Consider the following 12287-nt stretch of genomic DNA (forward strand, 5'->3'; position numbering starts at 1 on the left):
ATGTTAAGGGGCACTCTAATGGGCATATTTAATGTTAATGGGCACCTCGTTGGCACTGGACAGTTTGAAAAAAAGTTGATTGATTAATCTACGTTTGTTGAAGGAGCCTGTCAGAAAATTGTCGGCCAAACATTGTTTGCCTCCACTCAGATGCAGGCATTGGTCGGGTATTTTGACAGCTGTCAGAGAGGATTCATTCATGAGTACTGCTAGCAGATAAAGGAATCTTTTAAGCTAAATGGAAGTATTCTATTAGGGCTCATTCATGCAAGCAGCCCGGGTGTGGCAAAACCAGGTGGTTGAGCCAAAGTTATACTGCTCTCTGACTGCCCATCTGAACATGGGCATGCAGCCAATCAGGGCTGTACACATGCTGCGGCGAAACGTGTCTCTAAACTTGCTAGCAAATCCTACTGCTTCAGAAGGATCAATACCCTAGCAGAGTCCTTCCTTCCTTGCATTTCATAGCCCTCTCCTCTTCTGGAAGTGTCTTATTCCTGTCTTTGCTAGTCAAACTCTTTTACACCTCCTTTCATCTCCCACGTAAACTTTTTTGTAGCAGCTGGGGAATGGGGGGGGGTCCAAAAATGAGTATAATGGAGAGTAAGTTGAGTCTGCTGGGGCCGCTGACATCACATCCAAGATGGCGGCACTCAGCAAATGTCTCAGGGCTCTTGCATATCTAAATGTACATGTAATCCTATCCTTGTTGTTGAAATAAATGGTCTGGCAGGGTCTTTTTAATTCATCTGGGAGCAATAAAATATAGTGATTGAGTCACTCCCTCTAATACACAGCATAGAATTAATTACGTAAAAGAAAACTCTTGAGAGAGTGACATCTTCCCACTGGTCTAGGTAGCGGGTCACACAGGAAAATGACTTCAGGGAGATATTTTAAAATAGAAATAAAGGTAACATAAGGATAGGAACAGACAGGGAACGGTTTAGAGGCCCACGCCTACATGGAATCACTAATAAAGCCTGGGGATAATACATTGGCTGTAGTAGACAACATAGCAAAGTCTCAAGCACTAACCTTTGTTAAGCTAACTTTTGTTTAGTGAAAGGCCCTAGTGCCTAGACAGCTTGCTGTGATATCAACACTAGAAGAGTATTGTTAGAAATCGTTCATTTCCGGGAATGATTATTTGATTTTTGAATCATTAGTGGGGTCAAAATCAACATTCATTTTGACTGCAGTGGCATGAAAATTCGAAGGAGGAGGATGGAAAATATTTCTCCAAAGAACCAAATTCTAACAGTGAATGTGGTTTTTGTTTGGAAACTTACATTCATTCCAAAATCGATTGTCAAAAGCAGATAAAATTTTGTGCTTTAGAATGACACTCATCAAGTCATCAAATGTACTGATGAGAATTTTCAAATGTATATTTGTTTGAAAATCTCCTAGTGTATGGCCAGCTTTAGGGTCCTTTCACACGAGCGGTGGGCCCGGTGGACTCCGTTTTGCTCAGCGGGGGATCGATCCGCTGATCCCCGCTGATCATGCGGATGACAGGTCTGTCTCCGCTTACTTTACAGAGATGGAGCTGTCAGAGCCCCGCTCTCCTCTATGGGAGATCGGAAGAAAACAGATCGCTTTTTCACCCCCATCCTATCCGATCTGATCCTTCAGACGGATGGAAAATAGGGTTTCCATCCGTCTAGATTTCACAGACAGAATCGGATCAGAGAGCAGCGGGTGTGAGCGGACATGTCTCCGCTGACATCCGCTGCCCCATAGGGCTGCATGGACCATCCGATCAGATCTGCCTGAAAAACTGACAGGCGGACCTGATCGGAAAGCCTGTGTGAAAGGGGTCTTAGTCATTACATGTAATGACGCTTTTCCACTGCGTGTACCGGCTCGGCTCCACTCGGCACTGCTTGTTCCAGCTCAGCTCGGTTTGCTTTTCCACTGCATGGTACGAGTCGGCACGTTTCGGCACTATATAGGCTATACTCGGCTCGGTTTGCTTTTCCACTGCGTGGTACGAGTCGGCACGTTTCGGCACTATATAGGCTATACTCGGCTCGGTTTGCTTTTCCACTGCGTGGTATGAGTCAGCACGTTTCGGCACTATATAGGCTATACTCGGCTCAGTTTGCTTTTCCACTGCGTGGTACGAGTCAGCACGTTTCGGCACTATATAGGCTATACTCGGCTCGGTTTGCTTTTCCACTAAAGTAGTAAAGTGGGTGGGACTACAACAATTCTCTGACCAATCAGTGGCTAGTAGTGACGACCAATCAGGCTGCATGCAAAGGATTGTGGGATTTGGTATAGGTACGGCACTCTTGGAACCCCAATGAGGTGGTACTGTTTAAGCGAGCCGTACCGAGTCCTACCATGTAGTGGAAAAGCGGCGCCGTACCAAACCGTACCGAATTGTTCAAACGCGCGCGTACCATGCCGTACCATGCAGTGGAAAAGCACCAAAGCGAGCCATACCGAGCCGTACCATGCAGTGGAAAAGCGCCATAATACTCTCGTTTTTGATATTTCAATAATATTTTTTCAAATTCGTAATTTTCAAATAGCATACGCACCAAGAGAGTGACATTGTTCAACACAAAGGGGTTATTACATCTTGGCATATTCCAGGTGAGGGGCAGTACAAATAAACTGAATAACAACAAAGAAGTAACCAAGGAGAGCGAAATATAAGCCACATAATGACAACTAAGTTCCGTGTCAAAAGGCATAGAAATTAGTGGTCAATTGTAACTGAGTTACAATGGAGTTCTCCAGTGCATAGCTCCATTTTCCATAAATTGAGGAGGTGAAAGAAAGGAAAGGGAAGAGAGAAAGTCAATATATATTTCAACAATAATACTTTTTATTCCATTCTAACATTTACACGGTAAAGCCCTTCAATCTCATTAAGATTAATGAGGAAAAAAGTTTTGGATGACTTCCTTGTAGCAATTGTACATAAAAGTTGAATGGACCTCATTCTTTTTTTTTTTCTCTAATATATTGTATGGGAATACTGTGCATCTTTAAAATAAATTCATTTTGAATGAAGGTTAAATCAGTAAATGATTCAGACTCAGCCCGTGTATATGGAATAAGAGCCAATGGCTTTGAACACTATCCAAGATCAGTGATATTTTTATTTTGCCGTTGTGGGTGATTGTGCACAAGGGTGTCCAGCCAGAAGAGAACTATCAGTAGGCAAAGTTGGAGAATAAGCATCATTTACAGCTAGATCATTTAGTAAGTTATTTAGCCCTGCTGCAAAGTAACAACCCAAAGAAAAAATCAAATGTTTCTAAATGTATGTGATGTTCAAACTGTGGTCATACCAGGCAATTGTGTACCAAATAATGCATAATTCCGTTCAGGTCATTTGGAATCTTGAATGCTTGGCAGAAATTTTCAATTAGAAATTCATGCATACTCGTTTGAATACTGCAGCCATCCGGAATTAATATATTTTTGAATGAACAAGGCAAAGCACTGCTCAATGCTCACCGAAGCCTGAAATGTCCTATTAAACACAATTTGGCCCAATTTACCTTCAGATTGATAACAATGCACTGGAGATAGCGCCTTAATAAATAAGGCATGAGCAGTGCTCAATTCCAGATTCATAGGATATGTAACAAATACATTATGGGCTTTAATCCAATTACATCATCCAATGTTAGATATACCATTTTTTTATACATAGAATATTGCCCCTTCCAACTATGTGTTGACTTTGACAAGCATAGATTCTCTCGGTATAAGAACAACCAAATCCAATCACGTTTTTAAGATAAGGTTATTTATTCATCTATGCACAATTGATACAAGTTTTTATGATTTATTGAGTAGTATTTATATCTATCAACTTATTGAAATAGAGTATAATGAAAATTAGCACTAGTCGTATATAATACCCACAACAACATTTTAAAACGCATGCAAGGACTTGAAATCATGTTTATTATTTTTACTACCACCCCCATTTTAATCATTATTTAAACTGTTTTGTAGTATCAGTATCTGTGGTGCAGCATCAAGGGAATAAGTAGCATCCAAGATAGCGCAGGAACCATATTATACATATACAAATCCAATACATTATGAATCCATAGCACAGACAAAATGTAACCATTCTAAGAAGAGAAACAACCAGCAAAGTCTTTAAAACACATAAATGATAAAACCATGTCAGAATGCAAGAAACTTTCAGGAGTACTCATTTTGGTAGCTTTTAAGATCTCTGTTTCACTCATCTGCTAGCAGATATGACAACTGAATACTGTAGGCAACACTCTTGCATGTTATATGCCAAAAGAACGATGGCAAGTATATGGCCAGCATATCAACAATAAACTCAACAAATGTATCTTCAAATACCTGTCTATCCTATTTAGCATCATCAATCAGAAGAAATCCAACACAGACAAGCCGCTCAGGTGGGATTATAGACCAGGTACGTGTTGGATCCGCAATCCAGTTAGCATTCCAAACAAGAGATAGTGACCGCACTCCGATATAGATGAAAGAATTGAAGTATTTATTCATCACCACGAATAACAAACATGACTAGCACATCACAGGACAGGTATATAGGTTGACGCGTTTCACGACACTGATGATCGCTTACTCATAACCATAGTTGTGGTTATGAGTAAGCGATCCCCAGTGTAGTGAAACGCGTCAACCTATATACCTATCCTGTGATGTGCTAGCCATGTTTGTTATTCGTGGTGAAGAATAAATACTTCAATGCTTTCATCTATATCGGAGTGCGGTCACTATCTCTTGTTTGAAATCACCAATCAGAAACTCTTGCCCCACCAAAAACCACAGAATATGCAAACAATCCTGAAAATTACAATCTTAACTTTTGGAGAAGTAGGAAACAAACTTGGTGACTTACCCACGTCAACAATGTTTTCAAACAGAAAGACAAAGTTTGGATCTTCCACATTAACTAGAGGCACCGGTAGCTTCTTTTTGGAGTTCACTTTAGAAGAATGCAACGCCATTGTGCGCCTAATGAAATAATCCCTGATGAGATGAATATAAATCCGTAGCGAAATCCAGAAAAAGACTCAGATGATAGTGAAATAATCCAGTTTAGAGGTTCTCGATATTAGCAAGCCAAGTGGATTTCCAGAATTGGAAGGAAAAATAAGATATTTTTTGGTGCTTTGTTTTCACAGATGTGTCTAATGGCTGGAATGCGTTCCTTCTTTCAAACTCCCAATTCAAAGGCAGTCATCATGAAGAAGTGGTCGTCTCACCTACACACAAATTGGTGTAAATGATCAGGTATGTGTTACTTGAGAGGTGTCCCAGGATCATTCCAAGCTCAGACAACTATTTACTGTGTGTCTCCAGATGATTGAGGTGATCCCAATTACTGTCTTCCCTGTAAGTCAGATCTCTATCTTCTCCCTGTAAGAGATTAGGTGTCAGGAAGTCATCAAAATATCACAGATATCCTCTAAGAAATGTGTAAAGGAAAAAAAACTAAAATCCCAAAACTCTAGTCTAGAAACAACTAAGAAAAATGTATATGGGTTTAAAGGGTGTTCGATGAAAAAATCACTTTACAGCAGCCATAGACATCAGAGGGGGGTCAGACATGTAAAAGCACAGTCCAACCACCCTCAGGCATCTCAATCTTCTAATGATTCCTCTAACACAAACAATTGAATGTGACCATTCATCTTTTTTTTGTATACAAACTTTTATTGAAAGGAAACAGAAAATGGTGGTACAAAGAGAATTGGTACGTTAACATAACCAATAATGGTATCACGTAGAATAAACAGAAATATAACAATATTAAGTATTTTCAAGTTATCTCCGTTCAAAATAGGAATTTGATATCAAAGTACTAACAAAGATATTAACCGCTTGCCGACTGCTCACAGTATATTTACTGCGGCAGTCAGCCCCTCACAGGCAGAGTGACGTAGGTCTACGTCGCTTGCCTGTGAGGCTCTGGGGAGCGAGCGCGCGCCCGCGGAGGTGCGCTCCCGCTCCCGCGCGGTCACGGACCCCCCCGCGCATGTGACCAGTGGACCCGATGTCCGCCGGTCACTCGGCGATCGGCGGGGGAGAGGGAGAATGTCAGGCAGCTTGTGTAAACAAGCCACCTGTCATTCTCCTCGCTGTAAAGACACTGATCACACGGATCTAGTATGTAGATCCGTTGATCAGTGTCCTTACAGCTCAAGCCACAGCCAATCACAGTAGAAAGCACGCCCCTAGGGATACACACAGCCCCTCCCTCCCAAATAAAGTTAACCCCTTCACTACCAGTGTATTTTTACAGTAACAGTGCATATGTATAGCACTGATTACTGTAGAAATGTCACTGGTAACCCCAAAAGTGTCAAAAATGTCAGTCAAGGGTCCGATCTGTCCGCTGCAATGTCGCAGTACCGCAAAAAAAATCGAAGATCGCCGCCATTGCACGTTAAAAAAAAAAACAACAAAAATGACAAAAATCTTTCCCTTTGTTAGTAAACGCGATAACTTTTGCGCAAACCAATCAAAATATGCTTTTTGCGATTTTTTTTACCAAACATAGGTAGCATAAAACAAATTGGCCGAAAATGTTAAAAAATTTTGATTTTTACATTTTTTTGGGGGGAATTTCATATAAAAAAATGTGAAAAATATTGTTATTTTTGCAAAATGTACGCTCTTTTTTTGTTTATAGCGCAAAAAGTAAAAATCGCACGGGTGATCAAATACCACCAAAAGAAAGCTCTGTTTGTGGGAAAAAAAGGACGTCGAATTCGTTTAGGTACAGCGTCGCACGACCGCGCAATTGTCCGTTAAAGTCACGAAGTGCCGAATCGCAAAATACCCCCTGGTCGTTTAGCAGGAAAATCCTCCGGGGCTTAAGTGGTTAAAACAATAATTCCTGGATATAGGTATAGAGCAGCATTGTTAGAAAAGGAAATTCCATAATACTAAGCGTTAGACCGGAGACATGGTATTAAATGACAGGGTGTATTCCATGGGTCCCATTTGTTAGTGTGAAATTTCATAGAATTGTGAATAGTATGAAATTTTTTTTCCATAATGTAAATCGAATTTATTCTTGTTTTAAGTTGTGAAACCGGGAAAGAGTTTGATTTCCAATGTATGGCAATCAGCCATTGTATAGCAACTGAGATAGTGTGAATTAATCTAGTGTGAGGTATGGATAAATTAATAATCGGTGAAAACAGTAAACAATTAGCAGGAGTAAGGGTGATGACCATTCATCTTTAGCCCATGTAAAGGGCCAGGGAGGTGTGCTTCAAATATCTCTGGTGCTGGCTTTTCCAACCAGTTTAATATATTTTTTCCCCAGAAAAGACTTGGCTAATGGCATCTAGTTATGACCCATAGGTTTTAGGTCAGATTGACACCTTCAGCTTTGAAGCTGTCCCAAATAACTTGATCTTCACCCATCCAGCAAATGTTACCCGACTGACCAGTAACTTTCTGCATATGACTCCATAGAGGAGATTTATTTAAAACGTCTCAGTAAAGTACAAATCCTTAGAGAAAACAATAGGTCATAGGCATAAAGCAAATAATAGGCCAGGATGTTACAGGTCTGCCAATGTGACAATAAAGAGCAACATCACTCCTGCCCAAGCAGCGTTGCCAACCGTCAGTAAATTGGGCACTTTTCTCCTGCCAGTAAATGCCAGTGACAGGAAAAGGTTACCAGTAAAAAATATAGCTGTAATGCTCGGAATGTGTAGTTCCGGTCTGCAGCTGGCCGAGAGCCTTGCCTGCTACAGTGTGTTCGAGCCGACCGGTGCCTGAGCATGTCATTTGATGTCATGTGATGTCACAGTGCAAGGGAGTCGAGCGGGGCAGGTGGAGCCTCGTGTGTCGGTCGGCAGGACGGGAGCAAGGCAAGCCGGGAGCGGGACTGTCAGTGCTGTTTGGACTGGAGTAGACTGAAGGGACCACCTGGCATGGAGAGAGACTGTCACTGTGACTCAGGAGGGCACGTGTCGTGTTTGTGAGGTGTCACAGATGATGTGCTGCTGCACACTGCTGTCAGTGTCACTGTGAGAGGCGATTTTATGTGTGTGTGTGCCTGCCCAGTCCTGTCCCTGAGCTACTTAAAAGATTGAAAATTAAATAAGAAATATGTTTTTTGCCTTAATATTTACCTTAAATCACATTGCTAATTGCATATTGTACTTGTTTGTAGCCTAAATACTGAAATTTCCCCTAAAACTGTCAATTTGTAACTTCTGGAAATGCCAATAAAAAGGTGGATGCGCCAGTAAATTTTGGGTGCTGTGTCAGTAAATTTAAATCTGGTAGGTTGGCAACACTGTGCCCAAGATAAAATGGTCCTAACAAATCGACTTAAGCAAAGAAAAAAATCTAAAACACATTACTAATACAGATCAAAGGCGACTAGGCTTGATATACTGTATATGAGAAAAGAATACATTATCCGCAGATCGACCTTCTAGGTACCCAAAAAAGAGCCTAAGTAAGGGCTCTTTCACACGGGCGGTCCGATCAGATCCGCCTGTCAGTTTTTTAGGCGGATCTGATCGGATCCTCCATGCAGCTCTATGGGGCAGCGGGTGTCAGCAGAGACACCTCCTCTGACACCCGCTGCCATCCGTATCCGATCCTGCCTGTGAAATCTGGACGGATGGAAACCCTATTTTTCCATCCCCATCCGTTCAGGTATCGGATCAGATCTGATGAGAGCGGACAGGCGGTCCACTCTCATCTGATCCCCCATAGAGAGCAGAGGGGGCTGTGACACCTCCCTCTCCGTACTGCAAGCGGAGACGGAGCTGTCATCCGCCGGCTCAGCGGGGATCGCGGATCGATCCCCGCTGAGCATCACGGATCCGCCTACGGAGGCGGACCGTGTGAAAGAGCCCTAAGGTGGAAAGCCAGCATAAAAAAAAAAAAAACAAACATGAGATTCTGTTCTGGTTTTTGACAAACCCCTCTGGTACCCTGGCAGGAAGATTATTCTATCTTCACTGTATAGCATGGATGGAGGAATCTGTTTTATTTTATTTTTTTTATTTCAACCTTTAGGCTTAATGAAAAGTCTAATAGTGTATGGCAAGCTTTACCCTTCCTCACTCTATGAAAAAAGTGTTTTTTTGGTTTGTGTTAGTGATCGACCGATATCGTTTTTTTATTGCCGATACCGATATTTTGGTCATCGCATATCAGTACATTAACATTTTTTTTTTTTTTCACAGGTACTCTTGTGGAGCGATCTGGGGGTCTAAGACCCCAAACCCCTCCTCTGCACTTAAAAGCATTCAAAACGTCAAGTTTAGCTGTTTTAAATGCGGTCATTTTTTTTTAATTTGGCGCCGAGTACTTGTAAGTGATGTCATGACATCACTTACAGGTTTTTACATGGAGACCCGATCAGAGCCGAATGTGGCTTTGATCGGGTCTTCTCTTCGGCGGCCGTGCAGGCTGGTTGTCCGGGTCTCCCATCCCACCGAGCAGCGGAAGTCGGTGGGAGGGGGGAGATGTCCCCTCCCGCTCCTTGTAATGACAGCTGAGCGGCTTCTCAGCCACATTGGTTGTCATTACAAGACAGCCGGCCGTCGGCTATGGACACCGGTACTGGGGTGATGCCTCTAGCTGCAGGCATCACTCTGGTACAAGCACTTTCCCCAAAATATCAGCAATATGTGTCACCTTGGTGGCCGATTCCGATATATCGGAGAAAGTGCATATCGGCCCTCGATATATCGGTTTTGCCGATAATCGGACGATCCCTAGTGTACCATTGAAGATATTTCTTCACATCCTTCACATCCCAGATGGCAATAAAAAGAAAAATTGACAGGGATTCTAACCCTTCACTGATGTATAAAAACAAAATAAAACATTTTAAAATTCCCTTTTGTACTCATGGCTCCCCTTTTTGTTTCCTGTATGATTATCATGCTGCTTAGTTTGTATCTGTCTATTTTATACTCTATAAAAAAATGTTCTACTTGATAAAAATCCCTTTTATCTAGAGTTCTTAGAGTAGAGTCCTCCTCTGGGGAAGCATGGCGTCTGGAAGATTATAACTTCAGCTTGTTCAAATAAGCTTTGACTATAAAACCTGGAAGCTGATTGGTTTCTATGCAAAGCTGCACCAGATTTTGTACCCTGCAGTTTTAGTAAAAAAACAAACCACTGATTGGAATTTGGCTGGTCCCCGACAAATTGGCTGAATTTCAATCAGTCCATGGTCAGCTCTACACTCTTTTTATGGGGTCCTGCTTCAGAGCTAGGGACTGCTTCATATGTTGGGACTGCTTCAGAGGGAGGGACTGCTTCATATGTAGGGACTGCTTCAGAGGTGGGGACTGCTTCAGAGGTAGGGACTGCTTCAGAGGTAGGGACTGCTACAGAGGGAGGGACTGCTTCATATGTAGGGACTGCTTCAGAGGTGGGGACTGCTTCAGAGGTAGGGACTGCTTCAGAGTTAGGGACTGCTTCAGAGGTAGGGACTGCTACAGAGGGAGGGACTGCTTCATGTGTAGGGACTGCTTCAGAGGGAGGGACTGCTTCATATGTGGGGACTGCTTCAGAGGGAGGGACTGCTTCAGAGGTAGGGACTGCTTCAGAGGGAGGGACTGATTCAGAGGGAGGGACTGCTTCAGAGGTAGGGACTGTTTCAGAGGGAGGGAATGCTTCAGAGGTAGGGACTGCTTTAGAGGGAGGGACTGCTTCAGAGGTAGGGATTGCTTCAGAGGGAGGGACTGCTTCAGAGGTAGGAACTGCTTCAGAGAGAGTGACTGCTTCAGAGGGAGGGACTGCTTCAAAGGTAGGAACTGCTTCAGAGATAGGGACTGCTTTGGAGGGAGGGACTGCTTCATAGGGAGGGACTGCTTCATAGGGAGGGACTGCTTCAGAGGTAGGGACTGCTTTAGAGGTAGGGACTGCTTAAGAGGTAGGGACTGCTTCAGGGGGAGGGACTGCTTCAGAAGTAGGGACTGCTTTAGAGGAAGGGACTGCTTCAGGGGTAGGGACTGCTTCAGAGGGAGGGACTGATTCAGAGGTAGGGACTGCTTCAGAGGGAGGGACTGATTCAGAGGGAGGGACTTCTTCAGAGGTAGGAACTACTTCAGAGGGAGGGACTGTTTCAGAGGTAGGGACTGCTTCAGAGGGAGTGACTGCTTCAGAGGTAGGGACTGCTTCAGAGGGAGTGACTGCTTCAGAGGGAGGGACTGCTTCAGAGGGAGGGACTGCTTCAGAGGTAGGGACTGATTCAGAGGGAGGGATTGCTTCAGAGGTAGGGACTGCTTCAGGGATAAGGACTGCTTCAGAGGTAGGGACTGCTTCAGAGATGGGGACTGCTTCAGATTTGGGGACTGCTTCAGAGGTAGGGACTGCTTCAGAGGTAGGGACTTCTTCAGAGATGGGGACTGCTTCAGAGGTGGGAACTTCTTCAGAGGGAGGTACTGCTTCAGAGGTAGGGACTGCTTCAGGGGTAAGGACTGCTTCAGGGGTAAGGACTGCTTCAGGGGTAAGGACTGCTTCAGAGGTAGGGGCTGCTTCAGAGATGGGGACTACTTCAGAGGTGGGGACTGCTTCAGAGATGGGGACTGCTTCAGTAGCACAACCTGATTGCTGCATACTCTGTAATCCCCTATATAAATACTTTGCACTGTGTAAATTATTATATGTAATGAAAAAGGAAATATTATTTTAAATGACTTTATTCTCTGCAAGGAAATCACAAACCTAAAATAATCAGCCATACACCATGAATTGAAGCAAACTTCCCAACATTAAAGTAAAGTAAACTCTACCACCCCCTCTCTAATATGGATTCATTTAATTTGTAGCTATATTGAAGTGCCTGCAATGACTATAAACAGCATGTCTGCAAGAATGTAACACGCAATTACATTTTATTGGAAGTGTTGGGGAGGAGTGTTCCTGCTGTCTTTCCTATGAACCTGATTGGTTAAGTCAAACTTTGCATCTAAGTCAAACAGTGAAAATGTTCTTATTAAATTATAAGGCTTTTAATTCCTTATTGTTAATTATATGTTAAGCTGCATAAAAGTCATGTCAGCGGATTTCACACGAGTTCTGGCTGAGCGAAATTATCTTGCCAGAATGTAATGTTCAATGTGACCTAAAAAAGAAGAGGTATTTTTTTTATGCATTGCATAAAGAAGCACAGAGACCCAGTGGTTACATTGCTTGGTCTAACTAAGGAAAAGTAATGAAAGCCGAAAAGTATTTTTAACCACTTGATCTCTGGAACATTTACTCCCCTTCATGACCAGGCCATTTTTTTTTTGAGATATGGCAAT

General features: G+C 42.9%; 1 protein-coding gene across 3 annotated transcripts in view; it reads right to left on the reverse strand.

Annotated features, from left to right (window-relative positions):
• PLCH2 (phospholipase C eta 2) overlaps positions 1 to 12287 on the reverse strand; it is a 1017756-nt gene that overhangs the window by 893118 nt on the left and 112351 nt on the right. For all 3 annotated transcript variants that reach the window (XM_082273768.1, XM_082273767.1, XM_082273766.1), the window contains exon 2: positions 4880 to 5400. In XM_082273768.1, the coding sequence (XP_082129894.1) occupies positions 4880 to 4988 (109 nt within the window). In that variant the 5' untranslated portion in view covers positions 4989 to 5400. The remainder of the gene's footprint in view (positions 1 to 4879; positions 5401 to 12287) is intronic.

This window comes from Pelophylax lessonae (genome assembly GCF_965119305.1).
Source record: "Pelophylax lessonae genome assembly, chromosome: 12".
Lineage (NCBI taxonomy): Eukaryota > Metazoa > Chordata > Amphibia > Anura > Ranidae > Pelophylax > Pelophylax lessonae.